Raw genomic sequence first — 26,400 nt, 5'->3', positions numbered from 1 at the left:
AGTTTCCTCCTCCTCTAAAGAATAGCAACTTTTTGGAATTGTACATTAAAGTCAAATAAGCACTTTTCATCATGTGAATTCCATGTGACCCCCCAAATTAGAAACATCTGAATACTGAATATAATAAAATTATCATACTTATAGTTTCCATAAAGTATTGGTCAATTTGTGAAAAAAATAATATATACCACCTTTATAGCTTTAGAATCTAAGCATAAAATAATTAGGAAGAGTTTCTAAATAAACCCTACTCATTATATCTGTCATAAATTTAGGAAAAATTTTAGATTTGGCATTAAAATATACAAGCAGACCAAATGAATAAATGACGCTTCAGTGTAATATGTTACAATTAAACAATTGGAGAAGATTCTTGTCTATAGGCACATGTGATGAATACCACTGTGATTTTATTATTAATATATCCTATGATAATTCCATAATTGTTAATAAAGAGTTATAATATGAAACATGGATCATTTCATTCATTTATTTAGCCTAAATATTTAAAATCACAGAGTACAAAACTGTTGTTACTCATAATTTTTTAACAATTTTAATGCATTTTTCATTATAAAATTAAACAAAGTAGTTTAAAGTCTGATTCTCAAAAAATGGATAAACTGTTATTTTACCACTTAGCCATTTGGAATTGTGTTGATCAGTTCTGACTGCATTCCTCTTGGTTAAACTTCGAAAAATAGCTGCATCTGTCCCCATGAAATCTATATACATTCCAGAGAAAAGCTCTTCATCTATGAAAAAGCAAATGTCAACAAAATTAAAAGCAAAGCAAATGTTTTTTTTTTTTTTTTTAAAAGCAAAGCAAATGTTTTAAAGGGTATTTTTAAAATCTGCTTATTAGATCATGACATATATTACAGAGTGTTTAAGTGTTTAAGTTGCTAATTGCTTTCCATTGTCCACCAAATTAAAAAAATTAGATAAAGTTTAATCTGGTCTCACATATAATGATCAAAACAACATTTCCTATATAGAGATGAAATTCCTCTGTCTGACTTAGCTATACTAAATGCCTATGTTCATATAGTGTGTATCAGTAATAGCAGAAATAATATAGGAATAAAAATAAAGAAATGACTTACTTATTACTTTTTTAATAAGTAAAAACATACTCTAAGAATCAGAAAACTTGACTTCCAATTCTGGCAGGAATTAACAAACTGGAAATTAGGGATAAGTCATTTAGCACCCTGAATCTCAATCTTCTATGGGAACTGGATTATGATCAGATCAGTCTTGCTGAATATTAAAAACTCTATGATTAACACAATTTCATCATTAAAAGTATATGTTTTGTTCTTTGATGCTAGAAGGTTTCTATAAGGTAAACAAAATGCTACTTTATCAATTGTAACACATAACATTAACATTATGTTAATAATATAATACAATTTTAATAAGCCATCTATAGCTTAGCATATTAACTAATATAAAATAAAATTTAAAGTCAAGAAAAAAGATATTTTAAGATTGAATTCATTTATCATTTTTATTGACAAAATAAGATATCTTAATCTGTATGTGCATAACATTCGATATTTTGCTTCTTTGTTAACATCTACATTAATTTTTAGTCGAGTAAGGAGAGTGAATAGCAAATTGGTATGTGTGACTTTTTTGTACAAAACAATAGTTAAGTTGAAAAAATAATAAAGTTTATCAGGTTTGGCCCACCAACCTACCAGGCATCTGATGTTCTAGAATTACTCCGCTGGCCACTTCAGATTGTGGTCATTTTGACAGAACTGAAACATTTTAAAGCATTCTAAGCTCACTGTTTAGTAATAAGCAATACCAGTTGGATTAGGATAGAATGAAGAATGGAATGTTTTCAATATGTGCTCACCAGGTCACAAACTGGACCCCTACCAGTTAGCAAGTGGGTATGTCAGGCATTGTGTTGCCTTTTCTGCTTCTTAGTAGAGAGCTGAAGTCCATGGGAACAGATTATAGGGAGACAACAAAAAAAAGGTGTATGAAAGGATTTTGAGGAATTAAGTTTCTTCACAATTTTGTGAACATTTGTGAAGTATCTATGCAAGTATTCTGTAGATACAATGACTGTTAAATTGAGATAACTTTGTAATTAATTATTTCACAGCTTTGTTATACCCAATTATGCCCCCAAAGAGTAGGTTATACATTTCTGATATTCAATAGATTTATTAGCACAGCTCTGAATTATAATCTCATATCCGTTTACAGGAAGGAAAAAAAAAGGACTCTCAGAGCATAGTTTATTGTGGAGAGGACTGATTCTAATCCTACTGCATACCACTTTTTTAGTTATGTCTTAAACAAAGGGTGGCTCAGTGGTAAAGAATCCACCTGCCAATGCAGGAGAATTGGGTTTGATCCCTGGGTTGGGAAGATTTCCTGGAAAAGGAAATGGCAACCTACACCAGTATTCTTGTGTGGGAAATCCCACTGACAGAGGAGCCTCAAGGGCTGCAATCAATGGGGTCACAAAAGAGTCGGGCATGACTAAGTGACTAAACAACAGACACGACAAAAGAATTAGATGGCTGATCTGTGTTGTATGGCAGAAACCAACACAACATTGTAAACAATTTTCCTCCAATTAAAAATAAAGAAATAAAAATGATAAGATTATTTAAAAAGAATTAGATGGTTAATTGGCTTCAATTCCTGTCATAAATTCTCAGTAATTTTAACAGCAAGTTAAGATAATGAAGTTTCTGCTTTATTTTGTGTAGAAATAGTTAATTAATGTCACTTTGGAAATAATTTTGTTTAAGAGTAGAAAATTTTTTTTTCCAGAATTTCATTGTAAGGTTTATGCAAAGATAAACTTGCTCCTCTTAAACTTTAATCCAAAAATATTTTGATTTCCAGTTGTACTTCCACTGACTAAAAAATATCTCAAGAGGTTTTGGATAGGTTCCTTAATAAGAGATGTCATCTGACTTCCATGTGCTACAACAATTACTAAAAATAGCAAAAGAACACTAGCGCATTGGGTCAGATGCCACGCTATATTGTGAAATTTTAAATTCTTCTAATTCTCAACATTTCTTGGCACTTTAATATTTTAACCAAGTTATATAGTGCATTGCAATTGAACAGAAATGATAAAACATCAAATGGCAAAGTGAGATGGCTACACAAATGAAATGCACAATATTGGAGATAGTATTACAGAGATAATCAATGGAATAAATAACATGATAAATATAAGGTTATAAAACTTCATGCTCTTTTTAGTTTCAGCTAAGTTAAGCAAATTGTTTAATGATTTTCTTTGATAGTAAAAATCATGTCAATCAAAATATTAAAAAGTATAGTATAAGAACATGAGCCTAGGAATCAAAGTCTTTGATAAATGAAGACTAATTACAATCTTCATTTTGTAAATGAATCCAATTCTCTAAGGGCAAAACTATTACATGACTTATCATAGTTTAACAGAAAAATTTATAATGCCTTGTTTTAACTCTTTTTTGTTCTAAATAATACTTGATGAAATAAAATTATAGTATCAGTGTTAACAATAATTTTGAATTTCTAAGTTTAGAAATTCATAGCATTTAACTTGAGATAAGTGAAAACTTTTTATATTTATCTAGTAGTATACAAATCATAGTTTCTAAAGGCAAATACTTTCTGAGACATTGCTTCTATTAAATAATATTTAGAAACGTATTTGAAAATACTCTGCATCAGACCTAATTAGATATCCTGTAGTTTCCAAGCTTTCTAATTTTTTGTCCTAATGATACATTTTCATTTCCTCCCTGACCAAACTGAATGACTATACGGAAATAATTTACTGGATAATTTCCAAGTTCACATTTTAGTCAATGCTGGAGTACTTATCTTAATTTAGTTTCCAGATCTGAGAAATAAAGATGAGTTGCCTTTTTAAATGAATGAAAACAAAGTCTGTTGAACACAGTAATTATTTTCCCACCTGTTCTTTTGTTAAATGATGCGATTTTACCACTGGCAAAACATAGAGAAACAAAAAGGAAAAAGCTTTTACTATATAATTGGCATACTGAAATGTAAGATTTGTCTTATAGTCAACTAATATTAAGTCAGACGTATTCCAGAAGTGTCTTAATTACATATTCTAATATGTCTTAAGACATATTTTAGAATGTCTTTCAAGTGAGGTATAGATAGGCACTGATGACTGAGACTCAAGTACATTGATTTGTTTATGTGTGTAGCAGGGAGCAATTGGGCCTGATTCTTAACTGATATAATTTACAAAATATGAGGAAATAAAAAAGTGATTTTACTAGTACCTGTTTTTTTGTATGGTAACTTCTAGACATTTCGTAGAGAATGTACTTGGCTAACATATGCACTTTGCTATTTCTTCACATGAAAGAAATACCAGTTTTAATTGTTTGTAAATGATAACTAAAACATCAGAAAAAGAGAATACACAAAATAACAACTACACTGAAATTTGCTTCCTAATATATATTGATATATGTATGCATACAACAATATTTATTAACATGTGTATACATACATACACTTTTTAAATGGTTGAGTTACTCTATGATGACAGTAGTCATATTAGATGGAAAAAAAACATGGCTATCATTTACTCAAGAATATTATTGGAAATAAGAAATTAGAATTTCTCACAGCTTGCTTTCTATTATTTTACTCATGTACTATCATCCACACAACTATTCAAAATAGACATATGGTATAATGTATTTATTTTCTTTAATTTCCTTTTTTAAACCTCCCCTTTTATTTTCCACTTACTGATCATAACAGACACTGTGTTGACATTGGGGTTGAAAGAGCAGCGTCCTTTTCCAGATTCACACTTGGAGTCAATCATGAAAACTTGGTCCTTCATTATAGATAAAATTGAAAATGCAAAAAAAAAAATAATAAATTACTTTATCTCAGTTAACCAATTGTTCTTTCGTAAAACAAAGCATCATCATGAATAACACACCTCTACTTGGTTGCTTATGCCTTCCCAATTTTACTATATTAAAGTTTTCTTGGCCTATATGAAGAATGCATCTGTAAGTTATAAACTAACCTTAGCAGGTCAAGTTTTCATCCCATTATACTCCCCATAAAGTTAATCCAACAAGTTCTCAGATCAACATCAATAAAAAACACTTGGCTTAGAAAAATGGTACAGATAAACCTATCCCAGTGTAAGAATATAGATGCAGATGTAGAGAATGGACATGCAGACACAGGGGGAAGGGGAAGGTGAGACAAACTGGGAGACTAGGATTGACATATATAAATTGCCACATGTAAAAGAGAGAGCTAGTGAGAACCTGCTACAGAACGCAGAAGGCTCAGCCTGGGCTCGGTCATGACCTAGTTGGGTGCGATGGGGTGAAGAGGGAGGGGATATGTGTCTACTTAAGCTGACTCACTTATTCCACAGCAGAAACTAACATGGTGAAGCAACTGTACTAAAAAAAAATCAACACTTGGAAATCAAGGATCATTGTAAACCTGAACTAGATATGTTGAACACTGACCAAAAGAAGAAAACTGTTCACAGAGAAACAATGTGTATAAGGTTTATGATACTTCCAAAATAATCAAGATCTTTTTTAAATATAAAATTTTATGTTACCACTTTGTTACAGAAAGCATTGTACTAGATTTAACAAAATAACTCATAATTTAGTTTAAAATGCTTCATTTACTAATTCATTTACTTAACAAAAATTTAACAAGCATCTACTATGTACCTAACACTGAAAAAACACTGGGGACAGAGTGAACAAAATAGACAAAAATTCTTACTGAAGGTAATTTATATACCAAAGGTAGAGAATGGAAATATAGAATATAAAAAGAATAAACATGCAAAATATTGAGTATGTTAGATAGTACTCAGAGCTTCGGAGAAAATTTAAGCAGGGAATAGGGGCAGTGGGTTCAATTAGAAATACAATGGTCAGTGTAGCTTCACTGAGAGGGAGCATTTTGTTGGTATATTTATCTTTTCACATATAAAGTTAGTAAAAGCTACTACTAAAATTCAAAGAAAAAAATGATCACATTGTAGGTTGTATTAGATGATGGAAGACCTTAATTATTAAGCTGTTTTCCAAAATTATCCCAAAGAAAATGCAAGCTCAACATTTTTGAGTATGGAATAAAAGGATCAAAACATTGTTTTAAGAAGATTGGACCTTATCTTGTTCTTTAAGAAGACTGAGAATGGTGGTTATAAAAACAGACACTGAATTCAGAAAATAAATTTGTTCTCAAGTCAGTAGTCCAGGAATTAGGGAATAATAATCTGACATGCTAGGATCTCATTGGTTAGCATTAAGAGTGGTAAAGATATGAGAAGATATGTAAAGTGAAAATAGATAGAGCTTGACAATCAATAACTAATTGGATATAGGTCAAGAAGATGAAGAAACAAAGTTGATTCTGATGTTTTGACTATTTAAAGAAAAACTATTTCATTTTTGTTATACAGAGCTTAATGTATTGCAGGAAATCTCTGAGGTAATGGGAAATCATAGAGCCTCAAAAGAATCACAGTGCTCTAGCCTAGACAGTTCCTATAACACAATGTTCCTCATGGATTAACTCCAAAGATGAGGAAAATCTGGCTTTTCCAAGATCACACATAGATAAACAGTGACAAAAGCAAAATTCAGTCATGTCTGTTCTCCAAGAGGGCATCGTTTATACAGTGTTGTTGTTCAGTTGCTAAATCACATCTGACTCTTTGCAACCCCACGAACTCCAGCACAACAGGCTTCCCTGTCCTTCACCATCTCGCTCAAACTCATATCCACTGAGTTGGTGATGCCATCCAACCATCTCATTCTCTGCACCCCTCTCTCCTCTTGCCCTCAATCTTTTCCAGCATCAGGGTCTTTGCCAATGAATTGGCTCTTTGCATCAGATGGCCAAAGTACTGGAGCTTCAGCTTCAGCATCAGTCCTTCCAATGAACAGTCAGGGTTGATTTCCTTTAGAATTTTGACTTGTTTGATCTCTGTGCTGTACAAGCAACTCTCAAGACTCTTCTCCAGCCCCACAATTTGAAAGCATCAGTTCTTTGGTGCTCAGTCTTCTTTATGGTCCAGCTCTCACATCTGTACATGACTACTGGGAAAACCATAGCTTTGACTATAAGGAACTTTGTCAGCAAAGTGATGTTTCTGCTTTTTAATAAGCTATCTAGGTTTGTCAAGCTTTTCTTCCAATGAGCAAGCATCTTTTAACTTTGTGGCTATAGTCACAGTCTGCAGTGATTTTGGAGCCCGAGAAAATAAACTCTGTCACTATTTCACCATGAAGTGATGGGACCAGATGCCTTGATATTCGTTATTTTGAATGTTAAGTTTTAAGCCAGCTGTTTCACTTTCCTCTTTCACCCTCATCAACAGGCTCTTTAGTTTCTCTTCACTCTCTGCCATTAGAGTGGTATCGTCTGCGTACCTGAAGTTGTTGATATTTCCCCCAGCAAACTGCATTCCAGTTTGTAAGTCATCCAGCCCAGCATTTTTCATGATTCACTCTGCAAAGAAGCTAAATAAGCAGGGTGACAATATATAGGTTAGATGTACTCCTTTCCCAATTTTGAAGCAATTGCTTGTTCCATGTCAGGTTCTAATTGTTGCTTCTTGATCTGCACACAGGTTTCTCAGGAGGCAGGTAAGGTGGTTGGGGATTCCCATCTCTTTAAGAATTTTCCAGTTTGTTATGATCTACACTTATGTATGGATGTGAGAGTTGCATTATAAAGAAAGCTGAGGGCTCAAGAATTGATGCTTTGAACTGTGGTGTCGGAGAAGACTCTTAAGAGTGCCTTAGACTACAAGGAGATCCAACCAGTCAATCCTAAAGAAAATCAGTCCTGAATATTCACTGGAAGGACTGATGCTAAAGCTGAAACTCCAATACTTTGGCCACCTGATGCAAAGAACTGACTCATTGGAAAAGACCCTGATGCTGGGAAAGACTGAAGGAGGGAGGAGAAGAGGATGACAGAGGATGAGATGGTTGGATGGCATCACTGATGCGATGGAGATGAGTTTGTGTAAGCTCCAGGAGTTGGCGATGGACAGGGAAGTTTGGCGTGCTGCAGTCCATGGGGTGGCAAAGAGTTAGACACAACTGATCGACTGACCTGATCTGATCTGACAGTCAGAGGCTTTAGTGTAGTCAATGAAGGAGAAGTAGATGTCTTTCTGGAATGCCTTTGCTTTTTCTATGATTCAGCAAATGTTGACAATTTGATCTCAGGTTCTTCTGCCTTTTCTAAATCCAGTTTATATAACTGGAACTTCTCAGTTCACATACTGTTGAAGCCTAGCTTGAAGGATTTTGAGCATTATTTTGCTAGTATGTGAAATGAGCACAACTATATGGTACTCTGAACAATCTTTGGCATTGCCTTTCTTTGGGATTGGAATGAAAACCAACCTTTTCCAGTCCTGTGACCACTGCTGAATTTTCCAAATTTGCTGGCATACTGAGTGCAGTACTTTTACAACCTCACCTTTAGAATTTTAAATAGCTTAGCTGGAATTCCATCACCTCCACTAGCTTGGGTCGCAGTGATGCTTCCTAAGGCCTACTTGAGTAGGCCTTAAGAAGTGCCTTTGCACTTGAGAGTGTCTTTGCACTCCAGGAGGTCTGGCTCTAGGTGAGTGATCACACCACTGTGGTTATCTGGGTTAATAAGATCTTTTTTGTATAGTTCTCCTGTGTATTCTTGCCACCTCTTCTTAATATCTTCTGCATCTTCATAACATTTCTCTCCTTTATTGCGCCCATTTTTGCATGAAATGTTCCCTTAGTATCTCTAATTTTCTTGAAGAGAGTTCTAGTCTTTACCGTTCTATTGTTTTCCTCTATTTCTCTGCATTGCTCACTTAAGAAGGCTTTCTTATCTCTCCCTGCTGTTCTCTGGAACCCTGCACTCAGTTGGGTATATCTTTGCTTTCCTCTTTTGCCTTTAGTTTCTCTTCTTTTCTCAGCTATTTATAAGGCCTCCTCAGACAACCAATTTGCCTTCTTGCATTTCTCTTTCTTGCGAATGGTTCTGGTCATCATCTATTAAGTAATATTACAAACCTCTGTCCACAGTTCTTCAGGCAGTCTGTCTACCCGATCTAATCCTTTGAATCTATTTGTTCCCTCCACTGTATAATTATGAGGGATTTGATTCAGGTCATACCTGAATGGTCTAGTGGTTCCTACTTTCTTCTATTTAAGGCTGAATTTTCCAATAAGGTGTTCATGATCAGAGCCAGTCAGCCTCTGGTCTTGTTTTTGCTGACTGTATAGAGCTTCTCCATCTTTGGCTGCAAAGAATACAATCAATCTGATTTCACTGTTGACCATCTGGTGACGTCCACATGTAGAGTCGTCACTTGCATTGCTGGAAGAGGTGTGTTCTCTTGGCAAAACTCTGTTAACATTTGCCCTGCTTCATTTTGTACTCCAAAGCCAAACGTGCCTATTACTCAAGGTATCTTTGACATCCTACTTTTGAATTCTAATCCCCTATGATGAAAAGGACATCTTTTTGGGGGATTAGTTTTAGAAGGTTTTGTACATCTTCATAAACTTTTCAGCTTCAGCTTCTTCATCATTAGTGGTTGAGGAATAGACTTGGATTGCTCTTTAAACATATAATGATAAGCTTGCTGGAAAAAATAAAATTTAGTAAACCTGTATGTGTAGCCAGAGTCATATACCGACTTGATGGTAATAGTGATAGTTGTCAATGCAGGAATTGAGGAGATTGTGTAGGTATCACTTGTTCTCCACTGACTTCTTTCTCCATTGCACGGCCTTGCTGGGCTCACACAGTAGAGTATAAATCTTATCATCACCAGGAGAGTATGTGGTAGACCCAAATAGTCACTAATTCAAGCATCCTGCAACAATTCTTCAAACTCCTCCTAAGAACTCCATTTTTTATAATTCATCTTTCTTCTCCCTTCTTGCTTTCTCATAACCAGTTTATGGTCCCTATTTTTCAATCTTTTTTTTTTTTTTTTGCAAAAGTGTTAATTTCCTTCATTCTGTGATTTTTCATTGCACCCGCAACCTGTAAACACATGTCTATCTACTTTCCTCATACTTGCCTCCAAACTTCTAAGCATTTTGCAAAAGGTGATCCAACAAGGTACATTCAACATAGTACAGATTTGTGATCATCAACTTAAAATGAATCCTCTACACTTCATGTATCTTCCAAAGGTACTATGCCAACTGGTTCTTCTATTAATAACTTCAAACCAATACCACTATTGTCAAATCTCCTAATTTATTCTCAGCTCATATGACTGGCATGTTGTTGAGAAAGTGAAGTCCTTAAATGAGATATCTTGAGACATCTTCCTCAGTACCAAATACATACACTACCAAAACCTATATACTAATGCATCCACTAATACATGAGAGGAAATATTTCTCTTACTCTAAGGCCAATCCTTTCACCAATGTTTTAGATCCTATCTTATTCAGTCTTCTTAAGCATACTTAGGTATACTTTCCATTAGCCTTACTCTTTCTCTAATTTTATTAACTGGATCCTTTACAATATCATTTCAACAACTCCTTCAGTTCTTAAACATTATTCTCCTTGAGAATCACATTTCTTAGAGACTAACACATTCATCATCATTTCTGACTTCTTACTTTCTTCTCAATCCATTTCAGTTGGGCATCCAACCTCAGTTGCTATATTGAAAATCATTTTGACAAGATCCCTGATGCCTATCATGTATACAATTCAGCACTTATATTTTTAGACTTCTTTCTTGGATCTCAATGGTATTTGGGATTGTTGCTCACTTGTATCTTTTTATAATGACTTGTCTTTATTCTCAGCACCAACACATGCTTGTTTTTTTTTCCTCTCCTTCTCTAGTTTCTTAGTTCTTTTTGGAGATTCCTTTTCCTCCAAATGGCTATTTAAATTTAGAAGATCCTCAAGTCTCAATCATAGTTACTCTTCTCTTTTCACACTGTATTCTTCCTACATGATTAACTTACATTTTGTTTGGGCTTCAGTTACTCCTATAAGATAATTACTCAAACATTTATATAGCCAACTTTATACTCAGCTGCCTACTTGATATTTCTACTTGTATCTTTCAATAGCATCTCAGACTCAAAAGAATCATATCCAGGCTAACAAACAAAATAAACAACAGAAGAGTCAACGTAACACAAAATAAAAGTGACAGCACAGATCTGTTCATGAGACTTCATGCTTGAGATTGTTTCAGTTGCTTCTCCTTTGACACAAGACAAAGATCAGTATCCAAAAGGTAGCTTACAAGTTCTGACATGATTTTTTTCTGCCATTATTCTTATTAAATGAATATATCTTTGTAGACTGAATCGACAAGAGGAAAAAATAGGACCAGAAAGACAGTGCATGGTGAAAGATCAGGAAAAGAGGCATAGCAAAATATTCCATGGCCAAAGATGTCAATAAAGGTGCTGAAAAATAGAGGGCATTACATGTTGTAGATTGGTCTAGGAGAAAGCAATAAATTGGTCTAGGGAAGTCAATATGATCACTGAGAGTCCTGGTTGTTTGGAAAGAGTTTTAATTAGTAGGTGAAAATTAAATTCAGATTAGGAAGGTTTAATGCAAGATAGGGAAAATAGGAATATAAAAGCTGAAAAGTAGTTTACTCGTCCAAGAAGTTTTGTGATAAAGTAAAAGAGAGTGAAAGGAGAGGGTTGAAAAAAGTCACAGGAAGGGAAACCTACTGTTAAAGAAGAAAAAAAGAGTAAATGCAGGGGAAAGAAAAGAAGACATAAAACAGTGATGAAGGCTAAAGATTAAGTAACTTTATTGGTAAGAAAAATGCACAGCTATTCTTCTGACATGAGAAAAACTACAGTAAGGTGAATAAATAGAAAAGTTTGGTGATTAATTTGCTTTAAAAACCACATGGAATAAATTGAATGCCTGTGATATTCTTGATCAGTCAAAGTCAAAGTTGTCTGATTGATGAGTTGCAGCAACAGGGGCTTAAACAGTATTCACTTATGAGAACTGATGTTACAGATGCATCTGATAAAATCAACCAGAGATGAGATGTAACATTCTAAGATTGCACAGCAAAATTAACCAACAATTGTTTCTTATTAATGTTTTATTCATTATTTAAAGTCATCATTTATTTGTGTTGCTTTATTTTTTTTCCAGGAACAGAAGACAGTGGATAAAAGAGAAGAATCATGTTAGCAATCTATGTAGCAAGAACTGTAGACTCTTTGAGAAGCATCACTGAAGGCTCTAGGAAAGCACTGACTCAGTTTCACAATATAATGGAAGGGCCATAGAGTCTAATAAAACTATGTGATGTTCCAAATGTCAAGAGGATTATATAATATCCTTTGAGGACCAACAAATTGCTATTAGACAGATAGGTGGTGGACGGTGTCACAGAAATTAAATGTAATACTTAAAGAAAGTGCTACCCTAACCTTCATTTTCAAAGTGGTTTCAAGTACAAGAAACATGCCGTATCTTAGTACAAAGAGGATGTTAGCAGTAAGTACTGCCTCTGATCACTACAAAATACAATGTTAGTGATGAATAAATAGAACTCTCTCAAAATACAATGTTCTGCATCATGGCCTTTTATTCTAAACTAAATAAAACAAATACATTAGGTGTTTGATAAAACTGTGCATTTTGTATCTGTATTATTACTTACATATTATAGATATGTAAATATGATGTGGAAAAACACTGACTTAAGCTATTAAGTAAAACATATAAAGCTTAAAATTTTATAACCCTTTTCACACTTAAATATGCTCTTAAGATATTATTTAAAGAGATTAATTAATGGAAATGCTTCCCCTTTGAAACAGATCTTTTGAAGTGAGATTGAAGTAGTTCTTATTTAGTAAAGTGATTAAAATTTGTTTCATGCTGGTTTTCCAAAGGAGATTATTTTTTTGGACCGACTTTCCAATTAAGGCTTGAAGTGTATGTTGGGCAATTTGTACATGGGAAAATGATTTTATCTAAAAATCTGTGCTCTGAAAAGTGCTATGCGATCACTGGCCTGTACAGTGACTGCACACCGTTCTCAGTGGAGTGTCTGACAGACTGCAGATGTCTGAGGAAGTAGTTTATTTAATCAATTGATCACAGACCTGTGGTTCTAATGATAAGCTCAATGCAGACAACTGTACTCTTCTAAGAAGCATAGCTTTATTTTAAGAATTATAATATTTCATATCATCTTGAACCACTTGTAAACATCCCACTTTGGGATCAAATATTATCAATGTCTTACACTCTGAGTAATTATGAAATCACACCACCTCCTTTATTTTCTGCAGCTTGTACACTGAGTTGAAGGGAAAAGGCTACACTTGAAGTAACCTGGCAAATAGGAACCGAGCATATTTTGTGTTTAAAGGGCTTGAAATTTTTTATGGCCGCTAATTATATTTCCAAGTTTTTATTGTTTTAAGAAATCTTTGACAATGACATCAAAATAAGAATGAATAATTGTTACACTTACCTCTGATCTCCTCCCTCTGTTCAAATAAGCACAGACTGGGCTGAAAGCACCACTCCCACAGACATACAAATGTGTGCGGTTGAAGGCCTGAATTACACGGACAAAGTTCCCGCAGCCATGCTAAAAGAAAAGGAAAACTGAGCAGTTAGAAACCCAATGACTTTTATCGCTATTTCTAAGTATTACTGTGACACTTTGCTACACTTTTTTCTTTATGCCCTAACTTTTTAATTAGTTAGGAAATAACAAGAGTTCTCTTGTTTACTCCATGGTGTATTTTAGGAGGAAGGTTGTCTAACAGAGAATGAGTAAAATGATATGTCTCTCTCATATTTCAATATTTTTTATATTGGGTATGTCTTTATGTTCTGAAATTTTATGAACTTACTCTTTATCTGAGAAAGCTTAGAAATTGAAAAGTATACCAAACTGTTTCTCAATTTTTCCTCAAAACATTACACACATACACACTCACCCATGTTATATAAAACATGTTGTGAATGAATTGTGCTTATAGAAGGTCCATGGTGTTATCACTAGTTACAGTGGCAAAGGCACTATCATAATGGGGTGAATGAGACAAATGTTACACAATGCCAGCATTGTCACTTTCTATGAAAATAACCGAATCATGATCTCTCTGCTCTTGGTCCTCTAAAACGCTTTCCTCTTTCCCAAAACTCCTTTCTCACCTGCTCCAGTCCAACGATTGGAAAGGCTGTCCTTTATTCACTCAATGAAATGCAAAATGATTATGGTGATTATAAGCTAATTATGACCTTGCAGAAATACATAAATATGGTCAGCACCAAAGGAGAGCTCAGTGACTGAATTAACCATTGCATGTTCTTTACTTACAGAGTCACTATCCTTTGCTGAGTACACATTAATCAAGCCTCAGGCTGAATATTGTTCCCTTCACAAAGTCATTGTTCTAGCAATATTTAATAATATTACACATTAGAGAAAAACATTTTTATAAAGAAATATGTCAGACTCAGTGGTTTTCTGATGGGTGTTCATACAGTGTATTTTTTTCTCTTCTAGGTACCACAAACTTTACTAATATTTTATAATGCACATTATTTATATTATTAAAAAGTTTAAAAAATTTTGCCAAAATTTAAAGTCAATATTATTTTATATTTTCTCATCATTTTCTCCTTTTATACTCATTATTACTTGACAGCAAATATATGCTTATTTTCATATGTAGTAATTGTATACATAAATATATGTTTCTGTTATGGATTTTTATTATTAAATAATCAATCACCAACTCTGCTGTTAAATAAACTTAACTTCACAGAGCAGACTATATTCCTTATTTTTAAGACATTAAGAATTTTTGTTAAATATATAGTGTCATTGTATCTTGATACCTGTTTATAGAGGTGCCTAGAAACTGACTATACACTGCAATTGAAATGTGTTTCTCTGGAGAAAAATCATAGATGAAGTATGGTGTATATACAGTATGTCTATGTTTAAAGGTATATGTGAGCAATGAGACTTATGTTTATTTTTTTTCACATCCAAGTTCAGTCATTCTGGGATTCTGTAAATAATATTTTCCTGTAAAACATGAATTTGATTCAATTCTATTAATAAGAGGTTATGTCTGTTTTATCTTGAGGTTTGCAGATTTTTCCATTATGAATTATTGGCATTGGGATAAAGGAAGAAGTCACTAATATCTCTTTTACACCTCAAATACAGATTATACTTGTTTCATGTATATGTTTATGTCTACATATATGTTATGTATGTCTTTATGATGGCTACTATTTTTGGAAAATTTATTATGTGCTAGACACGAGAACAATCATTTTATATACTTAACCTCTTTTACTTTCCAGGAAGATTGATATTTTTACCTTTAGAGATCACATTTATTGAGCAAACTATGTATATTCACTCAGGTTTTCAACTCGACCCCTTTTAGAAGCACGAAGTTTAGATCTTGTTTCGTTAACTTGCCTAAGGTCATATAGCTGGAAATAGGTAAAGCAGATTTTCAAACACAGATGCGTTTAACATTGAATCCTGTACTTTTAACCACTTTATAATTTGCCATTTGGTAAGAACCCCAGTTGTTAGATGGAAGCTTTTATAACAGTTATAATATTTACAGAGCTCTTAATGTTTTGACGTTGTTTTTAATCTTCCCAGCAATGTTCCAATTAAAACATTAGCCTCATTTTAGTGATGAGGAAATTGAGTCCCCCAAAAGGTTAAAGGAAGTGCTCTAGGTTTAATAAGTAACTCAGGTATGAATTTGAATATGTCTTAAATATGGTCATCCTCTACCATGAAGCACCACAGGCCTCCCTGGCGGCACATATGGTAAAGAGTCTTCCTGCAGTGCAGAAGACCCAGGTTTGAGTCCTATGTCAGAGAGAGTCCCTGGAGAAGGAAATGGCTACCCACTCCGTTATTCTTGCTTGGAGAATTCCATGGACAGAGGAGCCTGGCGGGCTACAGTCTATGGGGTCCCAAAGAATCAGACACGATTGAGTGACTAAACTTCAACATTGAAGGCAAATTCCCATACTATCTGATGATGCGTTACTGTGCTCTTCCAGACCCTCTTCAAAGGGAAAAATATAAAGGGAAAAATAAATCAGTCGCTTTAATTGTTGAAAATCATTTTCTAGGTCCTTTCCGTTTCCATTGTATTTAGTTTCTATCCACATTATTTCTGAACTAGACCACTGCAGTCGTGTCAATTCCATCCAGAAAATATTTGTTCACTGAACTCATTCTGTGCAAGCATTGTACATGGTGCTAGCAATGCTGAAATAAATAGATTCAATTCCCATGTTCAGGGCAAGGACAGCATATACATCAGGCAGTAGCAGATGCTATAAGGTTATTTTTTTCAAAATGTGCTATACAAGGAAGGAAGAGAAAATGAATAATACTGAACTGGGTATAAAGGTTTGAGAGTGAATGTCATCTGAGCTGCAGTTTGCAGAATAAGCTACAGATTTTCACAGGCAAAAGCAGAAGAAAGGGACATTCCAACAGAAAACAGCATGAACAAAAAAAAAAAACCTGAAGGCATGACAGTGCAGGCTTTAGTTGGAAAATAGTGCCTAGAGGGTAGAGAGGATTCCTATGTGATGAAACTAGAGAGGCAATTAGAACTGGACTATCATTGAGCCGTAGGATGAAGGGCAGCAGAGCGTGAATTCTCAAAGCCAGATGATTTAGGTTCAAACTCTGATTTTGTCTTTTACCAGCTGTTTGAGCTTGAGATACGCACTTAGCCTCTCTGTGCATCAATCTTCTTCTCTGCAAATGGTGATGATAATATTTGTTGAAAGCAGTATACCACTAAAGCACTTGGAACAGTGTGTGGCACATAATAAATACACCCAACGTGAGGTATCAGATGTCTTCATATATATTTTCAGTTTCAACTGTCAGTACAAACCCTGTGTAGTGGATAGAAATTGTCTTGCATAAAGTTTAGTACAGGTCCTGACCACAATAGACATCCATAAAAGGTCAGTGGAATGAGACGTTAGGGAAAGTCAATACTGTGGATGCTTTCTTTTTATTGCTTAATTCTCTTTCAAAACTATTTCAAGGTATAAAGCTAAATGAAAAATGAAGCTTCTAACATAATGGAGAATATACCATTTTATGTATATATATACATACACACACACACACACACACACATATATATATATACACACATATGACCTATACTAAAATGCTGGAAGACTATACCTCAAATTTTTAAGTTACTAAGTTTGGGTAGTATAATTTATTTTATTTATTTAACAGTGTGTGCTAACTATGTGCTATGTACTGTTCTAAGCTCTCTGCAAATGTTAATTCACTAATCCCCTTAGTAACTCTATAAGGTAGGTTTTATCTATTATACAGATAAGAAAAATGAGACACAAAGAGGTAACCAGACACTGTTTTTTGTTGCTCTCTATGAGCTCTTCTGGGCCTTCAAAGATTTCTGTGTTGAACAGGTATTAAGTGTATAACTTTAAAATAGATGTTTTTAAAAAAATATGTCTTGGAACTCAGATTAATAGGGCTTTAAAAATATTGACTCTTCATGATCCATACTACATTTTTTCTTCTTGGTCTGGGAAATGTATCAAGGTACTTGGATATATGTATTCCTAAAGAAAATACATTTTCAAGTAGTTTAGGGTCCTCTGGTCACAGAAACATGGAAATTGATATCCTACAATTAATAAATCAAGTTTGACATTGTGTATATGTAATGTATATAGGTCTAAATATATGTAACCCTGCTTAATTTTTTAATGATCTCTTACAGTATTTACTTAGCACATTCATTATATCCTATCTCATTGGATATGTTTGACAGCATGTGTTATTGTTCAGGGCTCAATTTATTTATAGTATTCATAAAATATCAACATTTGGAAATAAATGGAGCATGTAGGAATGTAAATAAATAGGGGCAGAAAGGGATATTGGGAGGTAAGTTATAATCTCTTTAGCTGAGGTAGAAAATAAGCTATATTGCTACCATGATATTTTATTTTATTTATAAACATTAGTTTATGATATAGTATTATTGTGATATTACCTGGGGTCAAATTTCAAATTATATTGAATTATTTTCTAATGAATGAGCATTATTTTCATAATTTCAATTAAAATTTGATACAAGTAAAAAATATAAAGAAGGATGTTTGTACGCTTTTTGATTGCTATAAAAGTAGGAAATCTGTTACTAGGTTATGCTTTTTTTAGTAGAAAACTAACAATATTTTTAAGTAAAACATTAATTTAACCACCATATATTTTTAAAATTATACATAATGAATTTATAAATTTAGTAATCTAAAGGCATTAATAGCTCATTATCTACTATGTCCTACTCCCAACCTGAGACAATGACTTGGAATAGATTACCATGCTTACTGCTTCCATTTCTGTTTTTTTCAGATCTTGTTTAAATTTCATGAAGTGCCTAGATACAGATCTGGGCACTAGAGATAATGACACTTACTACCTGGCATTTCCAACCACTAAAAGTGCAGTGAAATAAGTTCTAGAGGGTTTCAAGTGCACATGCAGGGAGGGGCAGCTAGCCCAGTTCTCAGTGGTAAGAGAAGATTCTCCAGAGAAGTGACATCTGAACTGTCATTTGAAAGAGTGGGCAGATGATTCCCAGGCTAAAAAGATGGTAAGGTAATTTCTCCTTGGAAGAACAGTTATGACAAACCTAGACAGCATATTAAAAAGCAGAGACATTACTTTGCTGACAAAGGTCTGTATAGTCAAAGTTATGGTTTTTTCAGTAGTCATGTTTGGATGTAAGAGTTGGACTATAAAGAAGGCTAAGAGCTGAAGAATTGATGCTTTTGAACTTCGGTGCTGAATAAGACGCTTGAGAGTCCCTCGGACTGCAAGGAGATCAAAACAGTCAATCCTAAAGAAATCAATCCTGAATATTCATTGGTAGGACTGACACTAAAGCTGAAGTTCCAATACTTAGGCCACCTGATGTGAAGAGCTGACTTATTAGAAAAAACCCTGATGTTGGGAAAGATTGAAGGTAGAAGGGGATGACAGAGGATGAGATGGTTGGATGGCATCACCGACTCAAAGGACATGAGTTTGAGCAAGTTCTGGAGATGGTGAAGGTCAGGGAAGCCTGGCGTGATGCAGTCCACAGGGTCACAAAGCATCGGACATGACTGCGCGATTGAACAACAACAAATCAAACAAGAAGGGAATCACCTGAAGCCTGTACCAACGGCTGAAAGAGGGAAAGGGTACAACTTGTTTGAATCTCAGTATCACTGAAATAAAAAGGGGAAAAGATAACATAAGACCTAACATAGCTGCCACCAAAGCTATCAAATTTTTCATAAATACCCCACCTGCAATGAATTTTTCTTTGTCTTTTGTATGTATCCTTAGCATTTATCATAATCTCCCTGGAGAGGTGGCATGTTTCATCAACTAAGAGCAAAAGATCTAGAGCCATATGTGCTTGAGCCAGACAGAGGCCTCTCACTTAGTAGTGCAGCTTTGGGTAAATTCCTCATTCTCTCAGTGATTCAGTTTATCTATCTTAAAAATGAGGATGATGACAAGGTCCATCTTGTAGCACTGTCACAAGGATTAAAATAAAACACTTAGAATAGCACCCGGCCCATTCTATCAGGTATTGGCTAATATTAGTTGATAATTACTGTATATATGTCTCATCATCTCTAGTATATTGTAAAGGCTCCTAAAGGTAGGAATTCCACTTTAATCACCACTGGTTTCTTCACAATATCTAACTGATTTGTACAAATTAAAATAATCAGTTCCTGCATTTAAAAAAAATGAAATATCAAGTAATTAGATGATATTTATTTCAAAAGATCCAAAAGATTCTTAAGTATTTGGTTTCATGAGAAATATAATTAAAATACATTGTTTGTTCTACAGAACTTCTATTTAACTATCATTCTTCTACTGCTAGTATCTTGACTAAAAAAAAATTGTTTTTAAGAACCTCACACGTATTAAGTGAGATGAATTTGTCAACATTCTCTTCTCTTGCAAAAAACAGAACATACATTTGAAATTTAGTTTGAGTTTTGTTTCCTAGGACCCAACAATGTTGGCTCTACTCCACTCTCTACCAGTTACCTCTGCTATATATATTAATTGGATGTCTGGCAAAACATAAAGATATCCATGGATGATATCACACCATGATAAAATTATGTAAAAACATAAGCATGTATTAATGGCTTCATCTAAAGACCTTTAATTATAAGAAAGCAAATAGTAGAGCATTTCTACCTTGTCAAAGGGGGAAAGGAATCAAATGACTTGGCTAAGATCCTTAAGAAAATCAACAACATTTTTTGGAAAGAGCATGTGCAAAGGAATCTAAATTCTATATATTCTGCCTGTGGCAGTTTGTATGAATGGAAAAAAAAATTGAACAAAGAACAGTTAAATACAGTAACTGTAGCTGCAGGATATTATTGTGACAAAAGGTGAGACATGTTCATATATGCATCTGTGGGAAAAATCTCTACATTAGAGAATTAAAAGAAAATAGTTTACTTCATACAAAATTATTGGAATAATAGCTTCAGGGAACCAAAAAAAAAGTTCTTTTTTCACAACATTAAGCTTAATTCTACTATTGGTTTCTTAGAGGGCAACTGCAATATACTCTTTTGAATGTTTTTTTCACATTTTTCTGGGTTTTTTCCTTTTTGACTGTGGTCCACAAATCCTGTGGGTAGCAAATATGCCCCAGTGAGCTCCTGTCCATTTTGAATTTTCTCTTTAAGGTGAATTAAGAAACTGAAACAATAAAACCCTGAGCTGAGTCACTCCTGATAAGCACTCTTGCCAAAACACCATCTAGTAATACCTGAAGATCTTCTGTGGTCCTGCCTTACGGCAGGCTTTTTCAGAACCTCGTATTGATACCTAAACTGAATCAATAAATATAAAAGTTTAAGTTCCACACTTCTTCTTCCACAAGGAAGAAGTCTGAGACAAGAGGTAAAATGAATATAAGCTTCATTATAAACGCTAAATGTGGCAAACAGACCTTAAATGCTGCAAGCATGGCAAATATTAGCAAACAAACAAAAAAAACAACAAAACCCATTAAATGACTTGTGTACTTAAAGAGTTGCTCCATTTTTTAAATAATATTCAAGAATAATTTAATATGTCCATTTCAGCAAGCTATTTGTAGAAATAAATATAGATTTATTTCTTGACTCTCTATATGAAATCTCACCTAAAGGAATACATTTTGAAAAAGTGTTGTACACTGAACTTACTTATGCTTATATCTGTTTTGATTTTTGTTTCTGTGGTTATTTTTAATTAACAAAGATACCAGTCATTTCTGGTGATTTATACCTCTGGAATGTGCTGGCTAACCATAACCCTTTGCCGAGAATCTTTCTCGGGAAAAGCCCACATAGTATCTGGGAGCCACTCCAGACACTTGAATTATCATTATTTTAGCAGCATGCTGAGAATTCTGCAGGTTGAATCCACTTTGAACAGGGGTTATTACTAAAATCCATCATGAAAAGTGTCAGGGTGCAATAATAAAAGCAAAGCAGGAAATTTTTACCCAGTCAGGAATTTCTAAGTTACAGTGTTTAAGAGTTCCAATTACTTTGAATTTACATTTTTTACCATATGTCCTGCAGAGGATTCAGAACACCAATACCCTTTGTCTCACTCTTGGCTGCACTCAAAATACATGAATTCAAAGACAAAATATTTAAGTTTTGGATTTTTTTTAAGCACTCACTGTGGGATCTTTGCCAGCCATTTTGCACTCTTCGACTTTGATTGCAGACGCTGGCCAGAAAACCTGCTCAGAAAGGAAAACAAAGGTTGCATAATCTCATTTGTACATATGACAGCCCAATGTTCTTCATTTACTTTATGCTAACAGATTATTTTAAAGTTATTTCTATACTTAAATTTCAAAATTCTTCTTTCATTTATGAACTCAAGTTAATGAAGGTTTTATTACTTTATTCTAGCAATTATGTTTTTGTTTCTTCCATGAATTTTTCCTTTAACAAGTCTTTCTATGGTAAGTGCCCATTTACTAATAGTACAATTTTTCAAATAAGGAAATTATTAATATGCACAGTATAATGTGTATTTCCCTCCTTCTGATTTACAATACACTTTTTACAACTGGTCATATGACAGTGAATTTATGTTCATATTGCTATCTCATTTTTTTCAGTAAACCACACAGCTAGGCTGGTAGATTTACCTGAAACTAGGTATTTCAACAGCTAAAATGACTCAAATAAGGACTCTCTCTGACATACTGTGACAGCATTCCAAGTTGTTGTAGCCTTGGATTAGGGCTGGTGGGGATGACTTTTTTTTAAATTGTCATGTTAAAATAATAAATTCAGAAGTCTCCTTGTTGTAACAAATTTATAATTAATCTACTTTTATTTCTTTACTCCAATGAACCTCATTTTATTTCCTTGCTGTGAAATATTTAGATTGGTGCAGAAGTAATTGCGGTTTTGCACTGTTGAAATCTGCTGTTTAACATCAGAATATATTCATAAATAAATGTGGATATATTGTACATTTTAATACACATTTTTGTTTTATGGGGTTTTTTTTGCTAATGACTTATTATTTGCTTTTTATTTTATATGTATTTTAGACGATGGAATGGAGAAGGAGATGGCAACCCACTACAGTATTCTTGCCTGGAGAATCCCAGGGACAGAGGAGCCTGGTGAGCTGCTGTCTATGGGGTTGCACAGAGTCGGATATGACTGAAGCGACTTAGCAGCAACAGCAGACTATGGAAATAATATTAGACAAAAAGCAAATTTGAGTGATTTTCTTATTAAATTTCAAAATCAATTGTAAAGTAGCAGAAACAACTTGCAACATCAACAATGCATTTGGCCCAGGAACTGCTAATGAGCATACAGCGCAGGGGTGGTTCAAGTATTTCTGCAAAGGAGATGAGAGCCTTGAAGATGAGGAGCACGGTGCCTGGCCATCGCAAGTTGACAACTACCAATTGAGAGTCATCACTGCAAATTGACAGTGACCAACTGAGAGCCATCATTGAAGGGGATCTTCTTACAAATACATAAGAAGTTGCTGAAGAACTCAATGTCGATCATTCTAAGGTTGTCTGGCATTTGAAGTGAACTGGAAAGGTGAAAAAGCCTGAGGGTGCCTCGTGACCTCACCACAAATCAAAAAAATCATCTGGAAGTGTCATCTTCTCTTCTGTGCAACAACAAGTCATTTCTTGATAAGATTGCAACCTGCGATGAAAAGTGGGTTTTATATGACAACCGGTGATGACTAGCTCAGTAGTTGGACTGAGAAGAAGCTCCAAAGCACTTCCCAAAGCCAAACTTGCACCAAAAAAAAAAAAAAGAAGGTCATGGTCACTGTTTGGTAGTCTGCTGCTGGTCTGATCCACTACAGCCTTCTGAATCCTGGCAAAACTAATACATGTGAGAAATATGCTCAGCAAATTGATGAGATGCACTGAAAACTGCGACTCCTGCAGCCGACATTGGTCAAAGAAAAGGCCCAATTCTTCTCCACAACAATGTCTGACCATGTCACACAACCAATGCTTCAAAAGTTGAATGAAGTGGGCTACAAAGTTTTGCCTCATCTGCCATATTTACCTGATCTCTTCAAGCATCTAGACAACTTTTTGTATGGAAAATGCTTTCACAACCAGCAGGAGGCAGAAAATGTTTGTTTAAATCCTGAACTTTGTTAAATCCTGAAGCAGAGGTTTTTATGCTACAAAAATAAACAAATTTAATTCTTATTGGCAAAAATGTGTTGATTGTAATGGTTCCTATTTTGATTAATAAAGATGTGTTGGAACCTAGTTTTAATAATTTAAAATTCATAGTCTGAAACCACAGTTACATTTGCACCAATCTAATACAGTGAAATAGTTAACCCTTGAACAACTTGCTGGTTAGGGACACTGACCTTATATTCCAATTCCACATCTAAAGATTCAATCAACCATGTAATATGTAGTATTTATAACCCTTAAAAATCTGCACGTAAGTGGACCCATGCAGTTCTAATCCCTGCCGTACAGGCCACACTTGTTCACAGAACAGTGAATTAAAAAAAAAAAAAAAAAAGAACAGTGAATTTAAAAATTGTGTTCCTTTCAAGGCTGTCTTGGACTACATACAGATGACAAGGTAGGCTATCCTTTAAACTAACCATTTTTCATGCTATACTCCATGCTTCTCTTTTTTGCTTTTGATGTATGTATACACGGGAAGTATTTTCTCACTTAGTTTCAAGTTTTAGATGGTTAAAATCTATGAAAGTAGACATGGAGAACTGAATTTATTATATTTTCAGTCCTTGAAATAAGTACTAACTTTCAACTATTTATTGACATTTGGCCTGTTCTAATGAAATTCATAATTTTTTTGTCATATGTGAAATTTTTAAAGAACAAGGCATCTAGGAATTCAGCACTGCTCTCACGAAAATGATAAACTTACACTCAAAGGTTCTTGACTTATGTTGTTAATATTCAAGGAAAGAATGTGATCTTTGCTGCCCACATACATCCGGTCCTGATCTTCATCCATTAATAATATCCTGTAGTCTAAAGGGTGTTGGGATAGGCTGAAGTATTCAGATGTCTTGGTTTCTCGAAGCTCTGAAATGGTGAACACCACAAGTGAAAATTGAGAATCTTGATCTTATTATTTTAATGAAAATTATCTTACTGAAATATTTACAAAAAAAGTCAAGATATATTTTCCTCTTACAACAAATTAGTTTTAAAACAGTTATCTTACTGGATTTTTTTTATTTATTGCCTTTATGCTGAATTAAAACATAAATCAAGAAATGCAATGTTAAAGTTTATAGTAGTATTACTTGATTACAAAATTATACACATTTCATAAGATCTCAATTCAGTTTTTTAGTTTCTCATCGGCTCAAAACTAGTTAAGATAAATCAATCAAAAACAGTTGAGTAGACTGAACAAAAACAAAAGCAACAACAGTGTAAATGTCTTCCTAGCTTCTCTTAATGTTTTATTGTTGGATTCAATATGTTCATCTTTTTAGGGCTGTTATTTCCAACTTTAAACATTTATCATGTACATATGTATCAAAAGAAAAACATGAATTTTCAAATGTTCTGAATTTTTAGATTTTCAGTATCTCAATGGTCAGTGACACATGTTCATTTAAATTCTTGTACATTAAATGTGTGTCTTTATAGCTAACCTTTCAAGACAATGAATGTGCGTGACAATTAAAAAAATCAACAATCATTGTAGTAAGTTCAATTTTCTTTCCAGTCAAAATGCTCCTTTGCAGAATTAAAGACTTTTCCAGTCAAATGGTTCAAGAGTTGTTTGTTCTTTTGATTATAATCTTAAGAAAGTGATAAACTCTACAAAATAGTCTGCTTTCAGGCATTACGCTTTCAATGTTGGACTATTTCTAAATTTTAGTCATTGAACAGCAAATGCATTTCGAGAAATTCTCATAGGACTGTGATTTGATTTAAAACAAAATTAAAAATTCTAAGAATTCTTATAGGCAGCCATGAACTTTATTCTGTGAGCATCCGGGCTCACGTGCGAAGACAGAGAACAACAAATTTAACCTGTTTTCTGGGCATACCAGTTCAGAATGTCTGTCATAATATATTTCAAGTGGTTTTATATCTAGCCAATGATCTAAAAATACTATGGGAGCAGAATAGTGATTATGAAGCCAGACTGTGGCACCAAACTTCCTGTGACATTGAGCAATTTACTGCACCTCACTGTGCCTTAATTTCTTCATTTGGAAAAAGCAAAAATAATGGTATGCTCTACTGAGAGTCTATATGAAAATCAATAGAATTGATACATGTAAATATATATCTGAAATGAGTGACAAGCTATTCAATTATAATAATTGCTGTCGATCTGAATAATCTGAATTATTAGTTATAGGAAAGCATGAAATTAGAAAAAAATGTAAATTTTCCTATTTTTTCTTTTTCTTTCTTTTTTAATTTAAAAAGCTAGATTCCTAAAATTACTAAAAAATCTCTTAAATCATAGTCTCTGACATTCTGTCCACTCAGTGACAGTAAAGTGCAAGATTTTTTTTTTATGTGAAAAGAACCATCAACAAGTTAGTACAGTATTTCAGAAGAATCTTAAGAAGTAAATCATGAGAGAAGACAAGAACAAAAAATATTGAAAGATCATTTAAATAAGAGGCTCAGATGACAGATCTTTGGCAATAACAGATGTGAGGGTGCAGCATGCTAACCTAGTTACTGAGCCTCACTAGGTATCACAGACAGC

The 26,400-nt window shown here is 33.9% G+C and overlaps 1 protein-coding gene across 1 annotated transcript in view; it reads right to left on the bottom strand.

Annotated features, from left to right (window-relative positions):
• SEMA3C (semaphorin 3C) overlaps positions 1-26,400 on the bottom strand; it is a 203,845-nt gene that overhangs the window by 67,117 nt on the left and 110,328 nt on the right. The window contains exons 3-7 of the mRNA XM_061165145.1: positions 24,580-24,740; positions 21,837-21,899; positions 13,535-13,654; positions 4,774-4,864; positions 636-755 (exon numbers count right to left, since the gene is read on the bottom strand). Of these exons, the coding sequence (XP_061021128.1) occupies positions 636-755; positions 4,774-4,864; positions 13,535-13,654; positions 21,837-21,899; positions 24,580-24,740 (555 nt within the window). The remainder of the gene's footprint in view (positions 1-635; positions 756-4,773; positions 4,865-13,534; positions 13,655-21,836; positions 21,900-24,579; positions 24,741-26,400) is intronic.

The sequence above is a fragment of the Dama dama genome, chromosome 18 (assembly GCF_033118175.1).
Source record: "Dama dama isolate Ldn47 chromosome 18, ASM3311817v1, whole genome shotgun sequence".
Lineage (NCBI taxonomy): Eukaryota > Metazoa > Chordata > Mammalia > Artiodactyla > Cervidae > Dama > Dama dama.
Note: the sequence above shows the minus strand (reverse complement) of the source record. Positions and strands in the feature narration are given on the sequence as shown.